At 47.2% G+C, this 26771-nt stretch overlaps 1 protein-coding gene across 1 annotated transcript in view; it reads right to left on the bottom strand.

Annotated features, from left to right (window-relative positions):
• BCL2L13 (BCL2 like 13) overlaps positions 1-25981 on the bottom strand; it is a 97881-nt gene extending 71900 nt beyond the window's left edge. Inside the window, exons 1-2 of the mRNA XM_014609226.3 lie at positions 25773-25981; positions 17344-17532 (exon numbers count right to left, since the gene is read on the bottom strand). Of these exons, the coding sequence (XP_014464712.2) occupies positions 17344-17464 (121 nt within the window). The 5' untranslated portion in view covers positions 17465-17532; positions 25773-25981. The remainder of the gene's footprint in view (positions 1-17343; positions 17533-25772) is intronic.
• Positions 25982-26771: the final 790 nt, after the last annotated feature.

Genomic DNA, 26771 nt, shown 5'->3' with positions numbered 1-26771 from the left:
GCCTAGGGATGCTCTTTTTGGGGGCAGAACTAATGCCATCTGTCTATATTACCAAACTAAACCTGGAGAACAAATACACTATTACGATTTTACCAGTCTTTACCCCTTTATAAACAAAACGAAGGAATACCCAATCGGACACCCTGAAATCATTCATGACAATTTCCAACCCCTGTCGAGCTATTTTGGAATAGCCAGGGTGAGACTGTACCCACCGCGAAGTCTTTTTTTCCCTGTGCTACCCACTAGGATGAACGGGAAACTTATGTTCACGCTGTGCCGCCTCTGCGCGGAAACAAGACAGCAAAAGTGTGACCACACAGATGAAGAGAGGGCCCTCCTGGGCACATGGTGCACACCAGAATTGAATAAAGCTATCGCCAAGGGGTACAGAGTAGCTCAAATCTATGAAGTTTGGCATTTTGCTGAGAAGTCTAGCACCCTTTTTTCAGAGTACATAAAAATGCACCTCCGTCAGAAGCAGGAAGCCTCGGGCTACCCCGCCTGGTGTACTGACCTAGAAAAACAAGAGAGATACGTGGCCAATTTCTTGCAAAAAGAAGGCGTGACCTTACGCCCTGAGCACATCAAACCCAATCCTGCCAAGAGCCAAATAGCAAAATTGTTTCTAAATTCTTTGTGGGGTAAATTCGGTCAGAGAACCAACTTGCCCAACACCAGCATCGTTAGAGACCCCGAAGAACTCTTTGGCTACCTCTTTTCTCCCGCCTATGAAATTTCATCTTGCGACTTTATTGATGATGAGGCAGCCTGAGTGTCTTGGAAACACGCCAAAGAGCGTTACACAGTCTCTGGTAACACAAACATCTTTATAGCCTGTTTCACCACTGCTTATGCACGCTTAGAGTTGTACTCGCTGTTAGACAGCTTGCAAGAACGTTGTCTGTACCACGACACAGATTCTGTGATATTTGTGAGCCGCGAGGGAGATTGGAATCCCCCGCTAGGTGATTATTTAGGCAAGCTCACCAGCGAAATCCCGCCAGATGAACACATCACAGAGTTTGTGTCGGCCGGTCCAAAAACCTACGGGTACAAGCTGTCTGGGGGAAAGGTTTGCTTGAAGGTAAGGGATTACCCTGAATGTTGCCAACAGTGAAAAAGTCAACTTTGAAACCTTGAGAGATCTTGTTCTAGATTATGGGGCAAACCCCACTGGGGACACCCCTAAAACAATTGTGATACAACAGCGCTCTATCGTCAGGAACAAAAGCAAGTGGACGATAGAAACCAAAACCTTGAGAAAAACGCAGAAAGTCGTTTATGACAAAAGGGTCCTCACAGAAAACTTTAACAGCCTCCTCTACGGTTTTTAAAGATGGATATGCGTTGGAAGCATCCCTTTTCTGTGATTTTGGCAGGCCCTAGCAACTGTGGTAAAAGTTACTTTATAAAAAACCTTTTGGATCACGCTGATAAAATGGTGTCTGTTATGCCTGAGAATATCGTGTGGTGCTATAGCTGTTGGCAGCCTTTGTATGAAGAACTGCTTTGTAAATATCCTTTTATCAAGTTTGTGGAGGGTCTACCGGACAGTCTTAATGACAACTGTTTGTTTCCTCCTAATAAAATAAATATGGTTGTGGTAGATGATTTGATGGACTCTGCCTGTGACAGCGGCGAAATCGAGAAAGCCTTTACCAAGTACGTGCATCATCGGAATCTAAGCATTATGTATATAGTTCAAAATGTTTTCTGTCAAGGGAAAAGGAGCCGCACCATTGCTCTTAACACAAAATACATGGTTTTGTTTAAAAACCCCAGGGATAAGCTACAGATAGTGTCCCTGGCGCGGCAGATGTACCCGGGTAAGACCCAGTTCTTTCTAGAAGCTTTTGGGGATGCCACTAAAACACCATACGGGTATCTGGTGGTTGATCTAAATGCTTCTACCCCAGATGCTTTTAGATTAAGAACCGGGCTTTTTCCTCCCGACCAGCCAGCTGCTTACACTTTTAAAAAATCAGCAGGTGGGAATAAAAAGAGATGATGTAGTGGCAGCCTCTTCTTAGCTCTCGGGACGGTGGAAGGGAAACATGTCTAACCGCGTAAAAAGAAATCTGGCTCTCTTAAAACTACTTCTTCAATCCTCCCCACAGCAGAGAAAAGCTATACTTTGCTCCGCCTCTGATGATTTAATAGCAGCCATTTCAGAAATTGCTCTGAACACCTTAAAAGGAAACATCCCTTTGACACCACATCAAATTCGCGTGCTAAAAAAGAGACGCGGGATCATAAAAAACCTAAGTAACAAAAGACTACCTCTTAAAAAAAAGAAACAGCTGGTGAAACAGTCTGGGGGATTTATCGGACCTCTGTTAAGTTTTGCTCTTCCTTTGGTTACGGGGCTTTTGGCTAGCCGGTGATGGAGCACGCAGAAAAAACGTACCTGGTGCCCAAACACGAACTGGAACAATTAAGGGCTACCCAACCGCCTCAGGAAAATATCAGAACTGAGGCAACCCGCTTACTGGATGCTGAAATGAGGAATATTCTCCAAAGACCGGGATTAGAAGAATATGATAAGGCTAAACTGTATGCCACAGTGCTTCAGAAATACCTGACCTATGTAAAGCAGAGTGATCTGGACAGAGGGAAATTAACCCTGTTTCTGCCGGAACAGACACCCCTAGAAGCTGGATACCCCCTAGAAACCCCCACAAACCCTGATACAATTGTTCAGGAAGTACTGGATAACGTGCATACCTGATACAGGAAAAATGCTAAAGTACTGCTCACTAAGCTGAGCCAGCACGAGGATATTTCTTCTTGGGATGATCAAGGGGGTTTCGTCTACAAAGGGATGCTAGTCAAGGGTTCTAACATGCTCGACTTGGTCCGGAGAACCCTTCAGACTCACACCGGGGCTACTAAACATCCGCCTAAAGGCTGGGACAGCTTTATGCAAGCCATGGCCGAGCTGAACGTACCATCTTCTGTTATGGGCAACGTTGTGAATCGTGATCATCTGGAACGTCTGAAAGCATCTGCCTCAGACCAAGAAACACCAACAACGCCACCTATGAAGCGAAAAATGGTCTCTAAAACCCCCTGGCTCTCCCTGTAAAGTTTTACACTTTGAAATAAACTATTCTCTACTGCTATAAATTTTTGTCTATAGAGGATTTTTTTTGAATGAAAGCACACACACACACACATTTAAACAACAACAGCTTTATTTACACAGCATCAGCTAAGTGTCTTATTTAGACAAAGCATTCGTGAAAGTCATTGCAAGAAATACATGTCTGGGCATGTTGAAACATGTTTTGAGCAGGCCCAGCCACACGAAAATTTTCATATTTACTTTTTACAAAATGCATCACCACCCTATCATTCTGTGCTAAATCGTCGGAATAATACAATTTTAAAATCTGTTCAAACGACAGCCCCTTGCTACGGTGGTGTAGGAAAAACACACAATGGTATCCGCAGGCGACAGATTGGGGGTCTTGTAACTGTTTCATTTGAAAAACAGTGCCGGTGACGTTCTTGTTTAAAAACAACATAATGCTTTGAGGAAAGAGAGCGCTGTTTGGGGGGTGACCGTACGAGTCAAAAAATTCTCCGCTGTTCTGATCCTCCAAGTAAACAGCCAACCAGTGTTCTCCGGGTTGATTATGCGGGTGCGTGTTGACTACTAAGCTCAGGGGCCTTTTAGACTGCTGAGTCTTAGGAAGCCAGTCGCTGGGGAAAACATCTAAGAAAGTGTCTTTGGCATAAGGGTCTGAGGATAAAACCCTGATGATCTGTTCAGTGTCCATCTTCACATATAGTCAAACAGGACGTTTCTTCTCTGATTTATTTCTATGACGTTGTCAAAGACCCCATACACGATCATGTTAACCGTGGTGGGCAAAGCCGCAGCAAAGCGTATTTCTGCTCTCAGGTTCCCGGTTTTAATCAGTGAATAATGATCAGCACACTCCTGGTCAGGAGACAGGTCAAAGGCAAATAAGGTGTACCCCAGAGCAAACTCCTCACGGTTGATGATCAGGGCCCGGTCTTTCGTATGTTTACCGGCTGTCTGTACCAGCTGCATGTATTCTCTCACACAGTTACCGTTTTCAAAATCTGGTTGTAGGGGTTTTGTTGGGGTTTGTTCTCCATCAACGTAGAGGGCCACAAAATTAATATTGTAATGTTTAAAATTAAAGGGGTTCTTAGCATAATTCCCACTAAAGGCATCGTTATCCACGAACCCGATGACGATGAGTTTGGGTAACTGTCCCAGAAACAAATTCTCCTGGTTGCTGACTCGGCTGCCGGCAGGAATGCTAAACACTTTCATACCCACGCGGTCTACGGGGTATTTAGCGTTGGCCGTAAGCAAGGCCTCCGCGTGGCCCAATCGGACACCCGGAGCTACCTTCACTTTTTTCACAAAAAGTGAGGCAGATGTTATTTTTAGTTTACATTGGCCAGCTGCTACATTGCCCATCAAGCAGAAGGCATCTTTGCTACGTGTCAGCTTAATTTTCACATCCACGCCGTTCAGCAACAGTTTTTCTTGAAAAAACAAATCGCTATGGAGATGACCAAGCAGCTCTATCTTTTTGCTCCGGTCTGTCAGATTTGCCCGTCTTCGAAACCCCTGATTATGGCCATCCCTTGCAACCGATTCATGATGCCCGGGGGTATCTTTGTAAAACAGGCCGGCAGAAAATTGGGTGGCGAGGGTGTCATCACTGTAGTTGAGAACTGATTCGATGAAGGCTCGGTAAGGGTAACAGTTGTTGCTCTGGCTTATGAGACGGTCTCCCAGAGTGACATCCAGCTGACTGAAGACAGAGGCTAGCGGGTAATTCACCAGACCCACTGCAGCCCCGGCATCAAGATCCGTTCCATCACCTTTTACAATCTTGCAACAAAGGTACAGCAGTGTGTTGTTCAAATCCATGTAATCTTCACCATTCCCAGCTATGAAAAAGTCAAGGGGGCTGGACTCGGTAATAGCCGAGAGTGGGGGGATCTCAACATACAGGCTTTTCTCAATGCAGGTCTGCGTTGGGGCTATTTGAAACACATCCAGTTCGGATTTGGCACATTCTTCAGACCCACAGTGAACAAAGGCCATGGCTGTTAAAATATATTTCTGTTTCCTCCAGGAGAGCGCCCCTTCTTTTTCCCAGGCTGCTTCTTGGTTTTTTGTGTCTGGCTTCCCCGTCGACTTACCCTCTTCTTTTTAAGGGGTTGTGGAGGTCCTGCACGTCCGGAGTCCGGTACGTCTCTCTTTCTTTTAAGGCTCTTTCTTTGAATATACATGAGACCAGACCCCTCCTGCTTTGCCGGCTTGACCATTTTATCTAGGACAGCTCGGGAGACATGACTGATCACATCTTTGGCTATGTTTTGTGCCGCATTTTTAGCGTGGGGTTTAATAATCTCCAGACCCCTTCTCAAAAGTGGAACGGCTTTTCTAAAGAGGCTGCGAAATATACCTCCCACACCAGCCCCATACATCACGGGTACCCCATGATATCCGGGAAGGCCATACCCAGCCTGGGCTTTATAATAATTTCTGTACAAATTAGGGTCCCCATAGTTTTTTACCATTACCATTGTACTTTTACTTATTTTAAAATCTCAAAGTCTTCCGGGGGCATAGGTGAAGCTTAACGATCACCTTACCAAAGCGAAATGAGACGTGTTTGTTCTGATCCATCTTTATTTCAATGCTGATTGTGTCGATGTGACGTTGACTGATGGGGACATAATGCGGGTTGTCATACGTGATGGTGACAAACTCGTTGTTGCTTCCACGGACCGGGACACAACATAGCAAAGGTACCGAAAACTCCCCGACAAGCTGATGTTCCACAATGTCTGTGTAGACATACAGCGAATTGAATCCTCCGGTAATATCAGCTGGAAAGGGTGGTTTTTTAACAGAGACTCCGGGTAGCATTCCCAAAATATAGGCTAGCTCACCATGCGTATAAAAACCATAAGAGTTATCTTTGGCTTTAAGTCTCACTTTCCCGAACGCTTGGTCATAGTGCATAACTAATTCGGGCGGAGTAGGGTTGTTGGTGATTGTATTGTTTATAAGATCCAGTAACTCTGTGATGGATGTATAATACCCCCGAGGCAGGCTGTACCCCCATTTTTTAGTCCCAGAAATAATTTTGAAAGGGGTGTCTTCGTTGATGTTGTTCCAGCTGTGTGGGTATTGTATTTCTGCTAACCCTATCTCCCAGTTCCCCAACAGATCCAGAGGTTTAACCAGTTGTATGGTAAAGTTTGAGCTGGTGTTCTGCGGAAAAATGCTGGAGCAAGCGTTGCTGGGTAAAGTAATGTAAAAGTCACCATCACACATCTCGACCTTTTGACTGAGGTACCCCTTATATGTTACAAACTTGGGAGGCTTCCACCCAACTGTTAAATTTAGATGGCCACCCCAACCATTTTACCAACAACTGCTTCTTTCTTCCTTTTCCTTTCGTTGCTAGAACTTTTTCAACCCTGTAAACTCTGTCCTGTTTGGGATTCACTTTTTGTAGTTCTTCAGGGTAGAAAGAACCCTCAATAGGTTCATCTTCGTAATCTTTTAGGCGGTATACAGGCGTCTGCACACGTCTAAGGACTTCATCCACTATGAAAATCTCATCGGTGAATGTTTGTTCATAACCTTTTTCAAACCGCCCTTTGGCTCTAGACACCCTCACGTGGTCTCCTTTTCTAAACACGGGTGCTGCTGGTTTTATTTTGAAATAGTCCCCGTACACGGCTTTCCACACCCGTGGAGAGTTTGAGAAGTTCACGTCAACAGGCCTGGTGCGAATAGTTCTGTGAAAACTGTGGTTGTAGCTCTTTATAAACTCTGGTAACACATCAATGTAGCAAAAGGTGTTGCGGGCTGTAAAATACCTCCACATCTTTGATTTTAATGTTCTGTTAAACCTCTCTACCACCGCCGCTTTCACTTCACTATTTGTCACAAAATGGTGAACATTATACTGTTTTAACAGCTTACTTAAAGACTTATTTAAAAATTCTTTTCCCCGATCAGTCTGTAATTTTTGAGGTACACGGCCCTCTGTAAAAATGGTTTTAAAGGCTCGAGCTATTTCACCACCTGACTTGACTTTTAGACCCACGGCCCACGCATACTTTGATAATATGTCTATCGCTGTTAAGATGAACTTAACCCCTCTGTTGTGTTTAGAAAACTGCTGCATATCCACCAAATCTGCCTGCCATTGTGCATCAATATCTGAAACAACAGTCTTGTTTCTTTTAAAATGTCTTCTTGCCGGTTTGTGCAGGGTATAAGCATCCTGGTCTGAAAGCCAGGCGGCCACCCCACTTCTGTTCAGGAATTTATTCTGCCTTTTGGTAGCTTCAAAAAACGCGTTCACCCCACCAAAACTCCCAGCTTCACCAGGAGAGTAATAAACTTCCTTTAACATAGCCTCCTGTGTAGACATGTCTGTTAACCGTTCCCCCACTACACTTACCCCCACACTAACACCCGTGTGGTGCATTCAAACACTTGAGGACAAATTTAAACCACAGCACAAAGACACCATCTTCCAAATTCTCAACTTCTGTTTAGTGGTCAGGGACCTGATAGGCCATAACAGCACCATGTGATCTAGGGCGGATCTTGCAGCATGAGGGGTTGGGCTTTGAGGGTCTGCCTGGGTTGTCCTTCTGATGTCATGAACCATGTGGTGTTGGTGTCACACACCACGTGTTTGGGGTCAGGGGTGGAGTTGCTGATGTCACACACCATGTGATTGGGGTCAGGGGCGGAGTTGCTGATGTCACGCACCATGTGACTGGGGTCAGGGGCGGAGTTGCTGATGTCATGCACCACGTGACCAGGGTCAGGGGTGGAGTTGCTGATGTCATGCACCACGTGACCGGGGTCAGGGGCGGAGTTGCTGATGTCATGCACCACGTGACCGAGGTCAGGGGCAGAGTTGCTGATGTCATGCACCACGTGACCGAGGTCAGGGGGTGTGGCTGATGACATCACACACTATAAAAGGGGAAAGGGGGTAGAGCGAAGGGGGTGGGACTTCTGGTCCTGCCCACCTGTCACATTTGCATTGAAGGGCGGAGAGCCATATACTACTGGAGAGACTAGAGAAACTGGACCTTTTCAGCCTCCGCAAGAGAAGGTTGAGAGGCGACCTCGTGGCTGCCTATAAGTTCATCACGGGGGCACAGAAGGGAATTGATGAGTATTTATTCACCAAGGCGCCCCCGGGGGTTACAAGAAATAATGGCCACAAACTAGCAGAGAGCAGATTTAGATTGGACATTAGGAAGAACTTCACACTTCGAGTGGCCAAGGTCTGGAACGGGCTCCCAAGGGAGGTGGTGCTCTCCCCTACCCTGGGGGTCTTCAAGAGGAGGTTAGATAAGCATCTAGCTGGGGTCATCTAGACCCAGCACTCTTTCCTGCCTATGCAGGGGGTCGGACTCGATGATCTATTGAGGTTCCTTCCGACCCTAACATCTATGAATCTATGAACGCGATCTGCTAGTCCTGTGACATCTACGTAGAGCATGTGGCAGAAGGCCACCTGTTTCTCCCCAAAAACTCTGCTCTGTGATAATTTGGTTAGGATGGGCCCAGCAGAGGATACACACCTTACCCTATCTCTTTCAGTAACCTGAGCTAGATACATTCCTGAGGGAGGGGGGAAAACCTGTTCCCTCTGCCTACCTGACTGGCATCACATACCTGGGTGAGGGGCTTGGGCTCCCTGGGGAGCTAGGAACTGCCAGTCTGCCCAGCAACTAGTGATGTATTTCAAATTGGTTGGCTGACAGCCAACAGGTGCTGGTCTCCATTGGACCAGGTAAATGAGGTCATAAGGGCTATATAAGTTAAGGACTGCCCAGAAAGAGGGGGCAGCAGCCGTGAGGAAGATTCAGAGAGAGAGAGAGAGAGGAGCTGGACCATCTGAAACTTACTCTCTCAAAACTCATGATCAAGGAACTGCCTGCCTCTAGAGAGAATCTCCACCTGCCTCTGGATGATACTTGTGAGTAAGCTACCTGAGATCTAACAAGATATATAGCTTGCAGTAACTCAGATGCATGATCAAAGCCTAGCCAGCTATGCCAGTTTGCTCTATGGGATTTCTCTGATATTCCTCTACCCTGTACCATATTGCATCCCTACTTCTTGTAACCAATAAAGTTCTCCTTTGTACCTAGCGTGGGAGCCATATTGGGTGTGGGTCTAGATTATTGCCTTGGGGTCCCCTTGGTTCAGCTGACTAAGGGAGACCACTACTTGTGCTTCCAACTGAGGGAAGCACCCCCAAGTGCTTGAAGTGAGTCAAGTACCCTTGAGGGCTACTAGGCCTGTGTTACCCAGGGGATGCAGAACCAGAATCAAGCCCAGCCCTGGGTGGTGGCAGTTTTTAACCCAGGGTAGCGGGTGTGCTCCAGGAAGGGGTCAGCCAGACATAAGGCACCCACAGGGAGGCACTCAGAGCCTGGAAGGTGGTCAGGCGCAGTGAGGTGGATAGCTCAACGCAGGAGCACCCCCTACTGGCCTGCCACAGAGCACATCACGGACCACGGCCAATACACCAACCCCGCCAGACTGACCGCCACTGCACTGGACCCAGAGGGGACTGCCTGAACCCCCCCACTCCAACCAAATAGGACTCCCACAATGAGACTCTATATGGACTGAAAAACTTTCTCCAACCTACTCCCTTCACCACTGCGGAACACTGTATGGGTTTGTGTGCATCTATCTTCTTTCTCTCTCAGCATCTTGAACCCCCTCCCTTCCCTTCCCCCGCCCCCAGGCTTAGTTGGCTAACGCTGTATTTTCTGTAACCTAGTTGAATTCCCCTCTTCACCCCCATCCCTCTTATGTTAGTTAGTCCCTTGCTCAGGCACTCTGTATTTCCCTACTGGCTTTGTCATCTTTTTGGTTCATAACTGTTAACATCTACTAATAAATTTCCTAATGACTAGGGCAGGGGTGGGCAATTATTTGGCCCAGAGGCCCACTTAGGGAATTTTGGTGAGCTGTCACAGGCTGGGTCAGCACGTCTCACCCCGTCACACTGGGTCAGCACCCTCTCCCCTTCCCCTGCCCACAACAGCTGCCCAAAACCCATTAAGTGACTCTGCCCCATGCTCAGTTGGGCAGATGGGATGACACTGCAGGTGGGAAGGGAGCAGCATCTGGAAGCAGAATCAAAATCGCTGGGTGATGACAGTGCTGGGCTGGTGCCCAGGCCAGAGCCATGATTCGCCCCTGCACACCCCTGCAACAGGTGCCGGTTCCATCAGCAGGAGCATGCAGGAAGCAGATCGCAGCTCTGCCCTGGGCTCCAGCCCCATGCTGTCACTGCCCAGCGATCCCAGCATCTCCATGGAGATTGGCCAGGGTGAGCAACCTACTGGAGGGAATAAGGCCACAAGCAGGTGGGGAGCAGCATCCAGGTGTGGGATGGGCAGGCAGGGCTGAGATCAGGATTGTGGGGCCATGACAGCATGGGGCTGTGGCAGAAGGCCACCTGTTTCTCCCCAAAAACTCTGCTCTGTGACAATTTGGTTAGGATGGGCCCAGCAGAGGATACACACCTTACCCTATCTCTTTAGGTAACCTAAGCTGGATACATTCCTGAGGGAGGGGGGGAAACCTGCTCCCTCTGACTACATGACTGGCATCACATACCTGGGTGAGGGGCTTGGGCACCCTGGGGGGGCTAGGAACTGCCAGTCTGCCCAGCAACTAGTGATACATTTCAAATTGGTTGGCTGACAGCCAACAGGTGCTGGTCTCCATTGGACCAGGTAAATGAGGTCATAAGGGCTATATAAGTTAAGGACTGCCCAGAAAGAGGGGGCAGCAGCCGTGAGGAAGATTCAGAAAGAGAGAGGAGCTGGACCATCTGAAACTTGCTCTCTCTCAAAACTCATGATCAAGGAACTGCCTGCCTCCAGAGGGAATCACCACCTGACTCTGGATGATATTTGTGAGTAAGCTACCTGAGATCTAACAAGATATATAGCTTGCAGTAACTCAGATGCATGATCAAAGGCTACCCCAGCCACCCTGTTTCCTCTATGGGATTTCTCTGATACTACTCAACTCTATACCCTATTCCAACCCTGCTCCTTGTAACTAATCAAGTTCTCCTTTGTACCTAGCATGGGAGCCTTACTGGGAGTGGGTCTAGATTATGCCTTGGGGTCCCCTTGTTTCGACTGTCTAAGGGAGACCACGATTCGTGCTTCCGACTGAGGGAAGCACCCCAAGTTCTTGAAGTGAGTCCAATTACCCTTGAGGGCTACTAGGTCTGTGTTTCCCAGGGGGCGCAGAGCCAGAATCAAGCCCATCCCTGGGTGGTGGCAGCTCTATCCCCAGGCTAGCGGGTGTGCTCCAGGAAGGGGGTCAGCCAGATGTGAGGCACCCCCAGGGAGGCACTTGGAGCCTGGAAGGTGGTCAGGCACAGTGAGGTGGGTGGCTCAACGCAGGAGCATTCCCTACTGGCCCGCCACAGGGGCCACTGGCCTGGGGGAGAGCTGCAATCTTCTCCCTGCATGCCCCTGCCTACAGAACCAGCACCCATTGCAGGAATGTGTGGACAATGGATCATGGCTCTGCCCCAGGCACCAGCCCCACGCTACCATAGCCCATGATCCTGATCATACCCCTGGCTCCACTCATCTGTCCCATTCCTGGATGCTGCTCTCTGCCTGCAGCTCGATCCCATCTGTCTGGCTGTGCACCCTGGCCAGTGGGTGCAGGACAGATGGGCCAGGGTGCCTGGGCAGCAGGGATGGGTCCAGCAGTTGCAGTAGGGACTGGCAGTGGCATCTGTAAGGAGCCGCCACTGCAGGACTGCTGGGAGGTACAGCCACCACATCACCCCAGCCCCGCTGAGTGCCTGGGGTGGTGGGACTGGCCACATGTGCCACAGCCTGCGTGGGGCCAAGGAACCTGCTGCAGGCTGGACAAAAATCCCTTGGCAGGTTGGATCTGGCCTGTGGGCCGTATTTTGCCCATCCCTGGACTAGGGTGATCATACACACCAGTTTGTCTGGCAAGTCCCAGATTTGGTGGGCTGTTCCGGTGTCCTGACCAGTTGGTGAAAATCAAATCAAAAGTCCTGGAATCACAGGGGCCTCAGACACAGTCCAGCACAGAGGCAGAGCAGCATGATACTGTCATGACCCAAAGGGTATGATTTTGTGTGTGCTTCGGCACTGCAGAATTATTTCCCGCCACGAGGAGCTTTCTTTGCACGGTGCAATTCTCAGTTGCATAGAGAAAACCCCGGTGCAAAGGAGTTCCCGCCATTTGCATGCAAATTTGTGTCCCACTATTGGCTGTTTCTAAATTATTCCCACGTGGCGGCTAGAGATCGGCTTGCTAGCTGTATAAGAGGTTTGAGCGGTTTCTGCCCAAGTTGGAGGAGGAGAAGGAGGACTTCACATCTCGTGAAGAACTCTAAGAGTGCTGTGGAGTTTAACGAACCCAGCGTGTGCCTTAAGAAGGATATAGGGGCCTGATCCAACCTCTAGCCTCTCCCCGTCACTGCCTGATCCCTCGACGTACCCTTCCCTGCGCGCTTTTGTGGAGAGTCACCTTTTGGACTCTCATCGTGGTATCCAGAGCTCTTCGGGTTATTTCGTCCGGTTAATGTGACAGGCTCACGGTTCTAGAGCTCTCAGCTGGCCTTGGACCAGAGTTTGCGGTTAGAACTCTTGTCCGCTCTTCTTCTTTTCTATCTGTAACTGCAACTCAAGCAAGTTTTCCTGCCTGCACCGCGACCATCTACGGTGTAAGTAAAATAATCTTTAATCAACCGCTACACGTCCGTGCCTAATTCTACTCCGCCGTGCCGAATTCCCCGACCCACGTGCCAGGGCTGCTGGCCACAGCCCGCCGCACGCCCCCGAAAGCCTCGGACCGCTCCCGGCCCGCAAAGATACGCCAGACAAGCAGGCACACAAGCACTGCTGCAGCTGTGTAGGAGCAAGGCAGGGGGACTAGAACGGTGCTCAGCCCAGCCCAGGCTCCAGCCACTGCTCAGGAGAAGCCAGGCTGGACACGTGTGGGTGGGGTGGCACCTGCTCCAACGCTGTCTGGCTGCCCACCAGGCACACAATGCCATTCTACCTCCCCACTGAATTGTGCCCTGCATGCCCTGCCTCTGCCTCAAGCACTGACTTGTGTGGGGGCAAGGGGGAGCAGTGTCCCAGATTTCCTTAAACCTAATACGGTCACCCTATAAATGACTGAAGGCTTCATGCTTGGGAATAGTTGCCCAAGAATTGCCAGAGATGTAAATGAGCAAGGTCATGTACTTGTCTGCCAAGATGCGACAGCCTCCTAACCAGCCAGAGACCATAACAGTAGGCAAAAGGTAATGTTTTCAGTATGAAAGCTTAATGTCAATAAGTTCAAGAGTACCCCTAAAATCAGACTGAATTGACTGATTCACCAAAAGACACTGAACAATGATTGCAAACTCTTAAAACTGCTTTCCCCTGCCCATCAGCGTTGCCTTCAATTTGCTCAGATTCAGTTTATACTAACTGTTCCTTATCCACGTACTGCTTTTGTACAAGCACTTGACAATCTTTGCTGAAGAACAGGTAAAACCATGTGCCATCTGCTTATTGCTTACGTCTGTGCTTTTTGACTAGTTTACCACCCTGCCCAGTGTTATATGACAGACCTACATTGACATGAACTGCAGCTGCAAGGTAATACAACAGTTATACACACCTGTAAGCTCAAGTCCCACAACTCAGAAACATGTACCAAAGGCAAACGAGTATGGAATAATTTCAGAAAAGTTTCAGGGAGAGAGATTACATAACATATTTCAAGATAAATTAAAAACTACAGAAAACATAGAAAGCAGAGACAAAGACATTAGGAGCAAGATAGGAAACATAAGGCAAAGCAAATTTGTGCAAAGGCATAAAAGTGAAGGTACATAGTGAAAAAGAGTAAAGAATATGGGTACACCAATAAAGATTTTTTGGCCAATACCAATAGCCGATGATTAAGCAACCATATCAGCCAATCTGATAACTAATATTTAGTAATAGTGCAAGGCATTTTAAAAATACTGATATAAATTAACTGTGTTTCTTTTGCACTTAACACACACATATACACACATGCTTGCCTCCTGCCTGCTCCAGCCCCAATGAGGAAGGCGATGACAGCTTTATTTCCACATATTGCCCCCTTGCCCACAGCTCCTACCCGCAGCCCCGCTCAGCCGGTGTTGCCATCCTGGGTGGACAGGGTGGACCCTTGAGCAGACAACGGTGCTGGACACATTTGGAGACCCAGAGCATGCCACTGCCTCAGTGCTGGCAGACCCCACACAGCCAAGCTCCCACAGTCACCAGGGAGAAGCCACTTTTGCAAAGACACCCGGTACGTGGCAGAACAGAATGTCCCTCACCAGGCACCTTACCCTGCCCACACGCAGCCTGTCTCTGCCGCAGCCCTGGTATTCAGGCCCTTGCACACAGCGTTGCCATTGCAGCAGCAGCAGCTGTTAATGGTCCCTTTGTTGCTGAGTACTGCGCCCTGTGACTGCTCCCCAGCACTCCCTCCCCCTGCTCACTGTGACCTGTATTCTGCCATGGGCTCAGGATGGCAGTGGAGCATGGGGACTGGATTATCCTCGCCAGAGTGCTCCAAGTACACGGCGGTAATCAATTGGCTACAACAACGAAAAAAAGCCGATAATATTAATTCTCCTTTTATCGGTGCCGATCTGATAGTCAGCCAATATATCAGTGCACCCCTAGTAAAGAATAAAAAATTTAAACAGTAAGAGACTGAAGGTTATCAAAAGGATTCAAAACAAGCTGAATGTGAAGTGACACTAGCCAAGCAAAAAGAGCGGAAGTTAAGTGGGAATGGTATTTTGACATTTAGGGAGGTAGTGGAGGTTTGGGGATGAAAATGGGAGACATCAGAAAGTCTGACAAAGATGATCTGTATGTGGAATATTTTTTTAAAGAGGTGAGCTTAAAGCAATAAGAATGGGAAAAAAAAGAATTTTCTTTTAAGTGTTACTATCCTAGAATAAATAAACAGAATGTTTGAGACCACATCCTTCTGTAATATAAATTAACATCTCTTGTGCTATCTAGCAAACTTGATACCTAGCAATCTTTACTCAGGAGTTCAAAAGTCCCATTAATCATATACAAAAATATTACCAGCACTTTCCTCAGGTCAGTTGAAATACTATCATGCTTAACTAAAATTCTTCTTACATAATTCTCTATTTCCTCCCAAAGGATTTTTTTTATATTTAAATATTGAAAAACATGTTTCAGAAAGAGACTAAAAACTAAACATTTCCATTTCAATCTTACATTTTAGCATACACAGCTGTCTTTCTTTCATTAAATGGTTTGTTCTTAACCAATATGTCTTCAGTCAAAGGTGTGGTGTGGTAGTTGTGATGGTCCAGAAATTATGCGAGTGGCAGGGATTTTTTTTTTTTTTTTTTTTTTGGGGGGGGGGGGGGGAAGGGAAGGGAAGGGAAGGGATTTTAGACAAGTTTTTAAGAAAATCTTGCAATTTCTCAGGTCCAAAAGCTTGTCTAAAAAAATCTCTCCCAACCAGACAGTTGATCCAATAAAAGATATCGCCCCTAAAATGTATGATTTCTCTCACATCTTTAACCAAACAAATCAGCTTATTCCACATTAGGAAATAAGAGGTCATCCCTCTGATAGCCAAGTAACATGCACTTTCCCACAAAACATAAGCTTCTTGGTGCTGAAGTGCTTACCCCTTCACAGGCCAGGAAAAATATTTACAATGGAAATTATATTGATAGAGAACAAATGGGCTCTTAGTTTATTAAAGATACAAAAGTTAAGATTATACAGATTGAAAAGTGTGAATTTGAGCATCTCTGACATATAAACAATTTGTGGTAATGTTTTCTGACGCTGCTTCTCTCTTGATTTCTCTATTTTTGCAAGGCCTAATAGACACACTCTGGAATCATGATTACATATGCATAATTCCATATGTAAAGCTGTTTTCTTATCTGGAAAAGAAGCACTCCTGGAGACACTATGCATGCTATGCAGCAGCCAACATAGCTGCCTTCTGATCAGCAAACTGAAGGGGCACAGGCTTGTGTTAACCCGCTCACAGCTGTAGCTATTGGCTGAGCATTGTAGCTTGTACTTGAAGCAGCGAGTAAGTTGTTGGTAGTATCTTGATGAGGCTTGTGATCAGAAACAGCACTTTATTTACAAGAACTTCTATAAAGAACTACTTACAATAAAGTAGCAGTCTTGCTACTGCCCTTTGCAAGAGTATGCAGCCTAACCTTACATGACAGAAGTTCTCCTAGAAACAGTGTCCCAGTAGTGTGACACTGCAGAAAACAATCTGCCACACCAAGAATTTCCTGATGTCACACTTTCTGAACACTCTACATTTCCAGGACATACTCTATACCACACAGTCAGCCACAACACTGGAATAATCTTTCTTGCTACATTCTGCCTTCCAAAATCGAGGTGCATGCTTTATTTGCAGGGTGAGGGGATGTTGTATGAAAGAAAATGTTTGTCTGGTACTTGCTATGGAAGAATAAGAGATGTTTCATCCTGGAAGTTACTATATATAATTACATTACAAGCTAATGAAGGAAAAGCAGCAGCTTTTCAAATAGGATATATTTTTCCCCATAGCTTCTGTCTCCCTAGAGTTTGGGTTAATAATTAACCTTCACGGAAGAGTTGTTTTAAAAAGGATGTGAATAGAGAGAGGTTAAGTAGCTAGTGAGTGCACAAGTCAATGACTGCTGCAAATACCAATACAAGAGATAAATAAGCCTAGCATTAACTCCTGAGCCCCACACTAATGAGGCTACTTACCATAAAATACAAAATAAACTTTAAAACATTTTAGTTCTTCAGCAGTAACAGTGGAAACAATAATGTAGACAAGGAACAAGCACTGAAACCATGGTGTTGTCTAAAACCACTGCAGGAACTTAGATACAGCAATAAAAATCACTTGACCCCCTAACTTACACCATCAATATTTGTAAAGTGACAATGGAGAGTTGCCTAAAAAGTGCTACTGCAAACAACCCTTTCTGACAGCTCTCAACAAGGATAACAGATATTGATGATAGCCCAAGAAGTTGCAAAATTATTTTTGTCTATTGCCAGCTCTTCATTTTATTTTAGGAATGCCCACATGAATAAAATACACAATTCTAAATGTCTTCTTTACATTTACAGATACAACAACAAGAAGAGCTTGCAGGGCTTAAACTAATCGATAAAGCAGCCTCAGATATAAATACAGTACATTACCTTGAACTGAGGGAGGATGTTGCTCTTGTGGCTTCTCCTGTGACAACAGCCCCAGGTAGCTGAGAACAACATACTCTGTTTCATAGTGAAATCCTACAGGCACAGCAGCAGAGGACGCCATGGAATTGGCTTGTAATGCTCTACACAGTTAAGGGGCGCGTAGTTTTTCCTCTGGTTAGCAGGTGAATACTGAAAGGAAAAAAAGTAATTTTTGTAAGGAAGAGGGAAGAAGGCCATGCATTATCTTACAATAAGAGAAATCATGACACTGGATTCTGCTTAAAAACATCAACACGATGTTCTATCTCAGGGCTGTCCAACTTTTAAGCAGCTGGAGGCTGCATCCCATGAGGGCTACACCAGCAGGGGCCACACACTGCATGGCCTTCAATAGCTCAAACTGCAGACCACTTGGACAACACACCCCCTCACTGCTGCACCCCATCCAGGGGCAGTCCCGCCACCATATGCAGGCTTCTCCAGCACCACCATGCCCCATGGTGCAGTGGAGGAAGCAGAAGCTTCCCGGAGATCCTGGCTGTTGCAGCAGCCAGAGCACTACAGGGTACAGCAATTGCATAGTAGCCTAAGGACCACAGGCACAGTGGGCTGCATATAGCCTGCCAGCTGGACAGCCCTATTTTATCTGAATAACGTATGGAGACTGTATACACTGGTGTTCAGTATAAGAAGACTTTTTTTTTTCCTTTACTTTTCATACCATTTGAATACACATGTCTGGGATAAGAGATACCTTGATCTCTCTTACAAACAAAAGTTTCTCCAGGTAGAGATATGCAACGGGGACACAGTCAACTAGAAACCTGAGGAGGAGAGTTTCTCTCCCCATCCTTAATCCCCAGAGAGTAGTCAAACATTTCCTTTGCTTCTGCTATTTTTCCCGGGTTTCCAGCATGGTTGATGTTTATAGCTTGTACACAAACTGACCATTGTCATTCAGATTCACTTTAATGATCTAACACAGATGGTGTTAGCAGGGGGGTACGCTTATCTCTAGGGATACTTGGAAAGGTGATAGGGGGTATGCACAGGTGGGGATGGAGCATGCCCTGGGGCACAGCAGCGGTGTCTCCCCCAGCATGTTCCCGCACATTGCCATTGCCCAGGGGTGAGGAAGGGGCACCCCAGGCACCACCAGCCCCACACAGCACACTGTGGCACCTTCCCACCCCAGCTCACTATCCTGATTGACCATTGGGCTGCTGCCCTCGGTCAACAGCCAATGGCGAGGAGGCACTGTAGCCACACCCTGCCTGCAGATCTGCAAGAGCAGTGAGGCACAAAGGGTCTGAATGGCAGGGTGGGTGGGAGCGTGTTTCTGTGCCTGCTCCCAGGAGCAGGGCAGGGGGTAAAGGGCAGCGGCGCCCCTTTGCAGATGAACGTGGGGCTGGGGGACTCACACGCTACAACCCTGCGCTGCCATGCACTGCCCCGTTCCACCACCATGTGCTGCTTTCCCATGGTCAGTCACACATGCAGTTCCACAAACTGCTGATACGCAGCATGCAACTGGTTGGGTGCAAAGCCCGTCAGCAGCCCGCAGAGCTGCACGTGACTGGCTGTGGGAAAGTGGTGTGCAGCAGCAGCGGGTGGCAGTAGCAGCCACGTGAAAGCCACCCACCCACTGCTCCATGTCCAGCCACCACCACCAGAACGGGTACACTTGTTAAAAGAGGTTGAAAACCCTTGATCTAACAGAAGCAGCAGACAGCACATGGTCAGAAAGAGAAAAGAAATACTATTTTCTTTGGGGGCCCTGGAGAACAATTTTCCTTCTAGCAGCTGATTAGGAGAACTGGATTTCTTACACAGGCATTGTCCCTTAGTACCAATGGATAAGACAGAAAATGCAGATATCTTTAACAGTGACATGTGGCTGATGAACTTTCCATGCCCTAGTACAGGGGCGGGCAAAATACGGCCCGCAGGCTAGATGTGGCTCGCCGGGCCATTCTATCCAGTCCACAAGACCCCTAAAAAAAATTTAGAAAATTAATATTCATCTACCCCCAGCTGCTTGTCATGTGACCCTTGATGGCTTGCCAAAACTCAGTAAGCAGCCCTCTGCCCAAAATAATTGCCTGCCCCTGCCCTAGTACTTTTATATATTTCCCTTTATAAGCAGTCAGATGAGAAGAGCAGCAAAGAACATAAAGTCAAGACCTGAAATATGACAGCCAAGAAGGGCCAGAAAGAAGAGTCCGTTCTCAAATAAAGGCAAGAAAGAGAAGGGAAAAAAAGGGTTTGGAACAGAATTTTTTAAGTTTTAGGTCAGAGGTGTTAAACATATGGTCCAAGGGCCACAGCTGGCCCATGAAGCTCTACCATCTGGCCCCCAGTGCTGCCCCTGAGTCTCATCAGTGCAGGGCCAGGATGCAGACCAGATTGGGTCCACAGACCTCATCTCATTCCCCTAGCATACCTGATCCAGTAGCTGCTCCAGGCACCATGTGGAATAAGTACTGGAATGGCGGCCACCCCAGCCAGACTGTGCCACACATGGCACCTGCTCTAGGATGTATGCTGCATGATGTGCCCACTCCAGCCAACCACCAGATCAGGTATGCTGGGAAAGATGATGGGGGAGGGGATCCATGGGCCTAATCCATCCCACGGACCGGCCTCACTATGGATGCTGAGTTTGCGAGGGCCCAAGGGCCCTGCCACCCCTTGGGAAGAGGGGTGCCACCTGAAATGCAGAACACTTTCCACGTGTCCATCATTTCCACCCCCTCACCTCCAGCAAAAATAAAAGTCAGTGCCTACAGATCAAATTAATTTTCACACTCTTGTTATAGACTCTTAATTGACATATTTTTTATTTATTTATTTAAAGTTTAAAACGGCCAACTATTTCCACTGGGGAGCTAGGCAGACAGTGTGATGAAAAGTTAACTACTTCAAAGCTGAAAAGTTATCAATCGTTTCAGAAGGTCATTTCCAAACTAGCAGTGGTATACACTGTCGTTGAAATTGAGAGCAACCAATATAATCCCCAAGAATAAAGGAGCTATATAACTATTTGATAGGTTCTGAAGGACTCCAGCACATTAATAATGTGACAGCATTACTTTTAGTAACAAACCTAAAGCAAATTTAATGCTGCAAATATGGTGGGAATTACAGGAATAAAATTTTATGAAATATCAAGCATCCCTTGGGCTTTAAGGGCTCCCAACTATTTAAATCCCAGAAAGCAGTCATCAATATAGAAAATAGGTTTCAAGTACAAGTACAATCCACTTTGCAAATGATGCTTTAAAAAAAATATTCTCTGTGCAAACAGGACATTTAGGGTAAGTTCTGTAACTCCATATGATTGGAGAGGCACACATGTTGCTAGATGGTGCAAATGGACTGTGGAGAGTAAGCAACACTAACACTACACCGGCACCAGTTGTTCTGAGATGGAGTGATCTGGAAAAGATAAATTAAATTATAAAAGCTGCAAGAAGAGAAGAGCCAGTGAGGATTCAACAAGGGGTGCACCAATATAGATTTTCTTGGCTGATATTAATCAACCGTATTGGCAGATGCCGATCCAATAACCAATATTTAGTAATAATGCGAGGCATTTTAAATTACTGACACAAATAAATGTAAAACAAACAAAGAAGTTTATCTCATATACATACACACACAGTTTTTGTTCAAGTGCCCCCCACCACCACTTCTAAGAGTAGGGATGCTGATACAGAAGATGCAGTGGCCCTTTAATTAGAGTCTCCCATGTGAGACATAAGAGCGCATGTAAAAATGTCCGTGCCAGTTGCAGGAGGTGGGGCTAGCCTAGCAGTGCCTGCAACTGGCTGTGTGGAGCCTTTCAGCCCCTGCTCTTCTGCATGATGCCCTTGAACTCCAGCCCAGGGACAGCTGCCCGAGCCTGCCCACCAGGGCTGAGGGGAAAGGAGTGAGCCTTCCTGGCTGCCCAGGGCTGGGTGGTCTCTGGGCCAGGCTCCCTACTCTCCTTCATCTGCCCAAGTCAAGGCCACAGGATCATTCTAGGCCTGGAGAAACCAGGCAATTCCTTCCCCACAGTCAGGACCCAGGTCCTGGGAGCTGGACTCCAGCAAGGGAAGGGCCCCTTCCACTCCTGGTGCTGCCCTGCCAGAGGCAGGTTAAGCTCTCATGTCTCACATGGGAGACTGAATGGACCCAGCACTGGGAAGGGCAGGACCCAGCTGGGCTGAGGGGCTGGGGGAAGGACCCTGCTCCACACTGGGGGTGGGGGAGGGTAGCAGCTGCCTTGGTCCCTGACAGGCTCTGCCCCCAGGCCCTGTGGCGCAAACCTCCAGGCACTGTGGGTTAAGTCACGCTGGGCTGGGCCAGGCAGCTCACCCCAGTCACGTCTTTGTGGCATTTGGCGCCTTTTACAACGCCTGTCCCAGCCCCAGCCTGTAGTCTGTGCAGCACCAGTGCCTGGGACACCACAGCAGCTGCTCCACTCCAGCCCAGCCTGGCAGTGAGGGGATGTATCCGGGGTCACCCTAGGTCACAGGAGGGAACCCAGGCATCTGGGGGCCTCAGCCCCATGGGCAAGAGGGAACCTAGGCATCTGGGGCCCCAGCCAGAAGGCATAATTATCAGAAAACGTTATCAGCTACAATGGCAAAAAAAGTCAATAGTCAATGTCATTTCCTTTTAATCGGTGCTGATCTGATAGGCAACCAATATATCCATGCACCTCTAGACTCAACTATGCAATTCTTCTTTTTAGACACTTAATAGTATCCTGAAATCCTTTAAAAGATATATTTGATAACTGGCTCTGCTGCTCACTTGATTGTAACCAAACTATACAAGTTTAATGGCTTTTGAGTCAACAGTTATATTTCGTGTCTCAGCAATTTTCTTACACTTACATAGCACCTTTCATCCGAAAGTGCTTTATAGATAAAATTATAATTAATGCTTCATCCACCAATAAAATTCCATTGTTTTAGGGATGTAGCAGTACAAACCACTATGCTGCTATAGTTTGGTACATTACATTAGATGAAAAAACCACCACAGCAAACTGAAACTGCAAAGAAAATGTAGCAAGCAAAAACATGCTTAACTGAATTAGGACAGGACACCAACTATAAACTGTATTTTTTTAGTTAAAGATCCCAAGGCTCTTTTCACATCAAACAATTCTTAGGACTTCATTTTTATGCTTATTGTGAAAGATGTCATGCTCCACCAAACAAATGTACCTCAAATGTACCTTTGTTCAATACAGTTCCAATACTGAAGCACTATACTATGTATTATCCAAAAGCAATTCTGAACAAGTAACAATGCACTGTCCTTAAACTAAATATTTGGATCAACATAGAGAGGAAAGAAGAAGAATCTACTGGCATACAAAAAACAGGAATCCAAGCAAACACAGAAAACTCCATGTGTTTGGAATCAGACTGAGACCCAATTAAAAAATATTTCAGTATGTTCAGCTACACATCTCCGACAGGCTGTTCAGATAAAAGTTAAAAATGTTTCCCCATGGCTTTTTTGTGGAGCACAGCATAAATTTAATAAATAAATACATGAGAAAAATAATAGGCTACAAGTGAGTCTAATTATTTTAAGACATTCCTGGAAAATGCTCAAATACTGGAATGGAGGATGGAATAAACAGCTGCATAAAAATATTAAAAATCTTGAGCTTTCACTGACAGGCTCAGTCTTCAGAGAACAGGGATATTTCAAAATTATTGGCCATTGCTGGAAAATGGCCTACAATGCAATAATGTAGTTACTCAATTTAATCATGATGATTTAGTTAAGATTTTTTTATGAAGCAAAGAACACAGAAAATATTGATTTTATAGAGTAGGCATTTCAGACAAGGCCAGTTTTCAGGAATGATTTTTAAAGACAAGCCAAACAGCTTAGAAGACAGAGGGAGAGCACTCCTTGCACAGACAGAAAGAAAAAGCATAGATAGACTTAGAGGAGAGAGAAGGTTTATCAAAGCTGACATCATTGCTAGAGCAAAGGGAGTAATAAGTAACATATATCTTAAAAGCAAAGACAAGAAGTTGAAAGTTGGTGCAAGAGAGTCCACACAAGAACAACAACTCTTTATCAAAATAAATGGCTTAAATTCATTATGGTGAATGGCTCTCATATTTCCTCAATGCCCAGGATCCTTCAAAAAATGCTATATCTATTCAAGGTAATGTGTCCTTATCCTTACCACAACATGTTTCTGCCCAAAGGAAAAAAATCCTCTTATCTGTTTCAAGTTGGTTGAATGGCTCAGCAAGGCAAGGTTGGCTAGCCAGTCATACTGACATTTCCTCATGCAACTTGTCACACACTAATCTACAGCAGGGTCATGCATCAATTACAGTATGAGGAAATACAAAAGCTACGCCCTAATGTAATAGCTATAATCTTTTGGTAGAGACTGATAAATTTTAACCCCTGACTATGGGATGACATCTTAGTGCACCTCCAGCTACATATATGCCATCCATAATTTACAAGAGAAAATACAACTGTATTAAAATTCTGCATTTAAAGACAATATGCCAGATGGCACCAAGATGCATTAGTATCTATTTAACTATTTAGGGTCAGAGATGTGCCCTACACATTCAGTTTAACTAACAAAATACAGTTATTTGTTGCCACGTTCACAAAGTATTATATGAGGCTAATATCCTTACAGTGTGTCATTCAATTTTCTTGGGACAGCCTTCATTGAGAAAATACTTTGTTATAACTTCTGTATTGCATCTTATTTGAGATGACTGCCCTGTCAGGGGGATACAGGCTACACTTCAAATTGGTGCAAGTCATCAGCTGCTAATAAAAAAAAAAAAAAAAAAAAAAAAAAAAATCACTCTATACTGCAAATATAACACTCTATGCTGCTAGGGTGATAGTCCACAGCATGACCATTCTCACTTAAACCAGGCTAGCCAAGGAAAGTGAACTGGAGAGCAGATAACTGCAGTTAACCTTGCAGTGAAAACACAGCAGGGCAGCACATTTCTAAAATACTCCACAATTCTGGGACTGTATAAAATTTGGAAGTTTGACTCTCAGTTCACTTATGACACTTGACACCTCCCCATAATTTACAAACTTACTTACATGGCATTTCTACATACCAAGTAGCAGATCCCAGTGAATTTTACAGGCAATATAACACACATAAAAATCACACCTCGTACCAGAACAAACACCAAGGTAGTGAAATGCTCTATGAGTTTAACTAGAAGCAATGCACAATTTTGAACTGAAACTACATATGTGGACTAGTTTAAACTTGTTCTCAGAAACCAACTGCTACATCTCATTCCTCTGCTAGGGCTCCCCATGGTGCTGACTTATATAAAAGTTAGAAAATAAGCAACCACACCCCTCTGAGGAACTGCCACTTACAGCCCTGAATGGGCATTAAGATATGCTAACTGTTTCTAGGACATTAAGAAAATTCAGTTTAAACATCCCAGCTCATACTGGAAACATGAATCAATATTTCATCCATTACTATCCCTTAAGTGACATTTAATAGATTGAGATAGTGGGAAAAAAACAAAAAGCTCTATGGCAGTCCTGCCTTTGGGCTGTGGTTTTAGTTAAAATGTTCATTTCATCTCATCATTCCATAAACAAAGCTCTTGATTTTTTTTTTTTGAGGGGGGGGGAAACACCAGCAGGATGAATGTAATGCACAGGCTCTCAATCTTTTCCAGCTCTGGCCCCCTGTCACCCTTGATAAGATGTCAAGCCCAAATCAGGGCAGCATGGTCAGGGAAAAAAAAAAACAGATTTTCATTCAGCCGGTGATGCCATTCGTGCCTCTCAATAGCTGGTTGAATGTGGCAGCTCAAACAGTGGCTTCCTAATTGGCACCAAAGCTACTTTGGGAACTCGCCCTGAGCTATTTGGGCAACAAGTGATATCCAGAAGCCTGGAGAGGCCCTCGCAGGAGGCAAGTGCACCCGAGGCAGTGGCTGGGGCAGAGGGCAGCCCCCACCTGCCGGCTGGTGCCTCCACATGCCCACGGCCACATGGGCGCTGGGAGGCCGACAGGCAGCTTCGCCTCCACACTCAGGTGTCACCCGCCCCAGCAGTTGCCCACTGCCTTCCTAGGGGCTGGGGACTGGCAGGGGCCTGAGGCAAGGCTGCCCTGACAAGGCCAAGCCCCAAAGGGTGCCCCATGGGCTAGAGAGGGGGCGGCCCCAGGATCCTGCCTGCTGCAGGGCTGAGGCCTGAGGGTTCCTCCACCCCCGCAGGAGTAACGTGGGGGGCACTACGAGGGCCCGCGGCAGGGAGTGGCGGTTCAACGGGCGCGGGGGGGCGGGGCTCCCCCTCCGAGTGCCGCCGCCCCGGCGGCCCATCCCGTTCTCTCTCCCCCCGGGAGGGCGCCCGCGCGCGAGGCCACCTCCCCACTCCCCTCCCCTCACCTGAGTGTCGCGGGGCGGGGGGGGGAGGGGCGGCGGGAGCGAGCGCTGCCGCGGGCCGGCGCGTGCGGGCGGCGCTGCAGGCTGCCCTAATTTACAGCCGCCGCCGCCGCCATGATTGGGGGACAGGGGGGAGGAGAAGGAGGATGAAGTCACGTCAGCGTCATGGCGTCACGGCCCACGGCGCGGGGGAAGGATCGGAAGAGCGCACGTGACTCCCCAGCAGCTGCACGTGCCGGAGCGGCCGAATTCCGCCCCCCCGCTTCCTGTGCCAGGAGTTGGTTTCCGGCTCCGGATGCGTCACTGCGGCCGGCGGCCAATGGGAGCCACTGTGTGAGGGCCGAGCTGCGCGAGCGCGTGCGGCACGTGGCGTAGGTGCCCAGGAGAGGGCGTAAGGGGCCGGTGTTGGCGCTGTAGCTCGTTGTCCCTGCAGGGGTGGGGCAGCCTTAACACGCTCACCTCGGGGGACCCGGCTGTTGCGTGTTCTCCTGGTGGCGCCGCCGGGCTTGGCTGCGTGCCCGGGACCTGGCAGCATAGTCTTCGCATGTGTGGGGGGAGAGGTGCTAGCAGGGAGTGTCCATGGCTGTTATCTTGCAAAGCACAAGGTGTAGTGTGAGGGCAGCGGAACCTCCGGACAAACCAACGGAAGCGGATAAGGGCAAAGAAGCGTGCGCGGAACTGGGACAAGCAACGTGGGGGGGCGGGACTAGGACATACAATACTTGTGTGATCTTATTAGAAACCCCTGCAGAGAAATAGGTGTTTTCAAACAAAGTTTCCCCCGTCTCCAGTCCTAGTTAAGGCAGGGCTTCTCAACCGGTGGGACTTTAGGTGCCACTGGGGACTTCCAGTTTCGATTTCCGTGCTTCGATTGGCCGTTGGGGGATCCCGCCCCTTCTTCGACTGGCCCCTGGGCCCACCCCACTCTCTTCGGGCGGTGGGACCAGGATTTTTTGACCTTAAATAGGTGGGACATAAGGTGCAAAAAGTTTGAGAACCGCT

Source organism: Alligator mississippiensis, chromosome 4, assembly GCF_030867095.1.
Source record: "Alligator mississippiensis isolate rAllMis1 chromosome 4, rAllMis1, whole genome shotgun sequence".
Classification (NCBI taxonomy): domain Eukaryota; kingdom Metazoa; phylum Chordata; order Crocodylia; family Alligatoridae; genus Alligator; species Alligator mississippiensis.
This window is presented reverse-complemented; position numbering and strand designations above follow the sequence as displayed.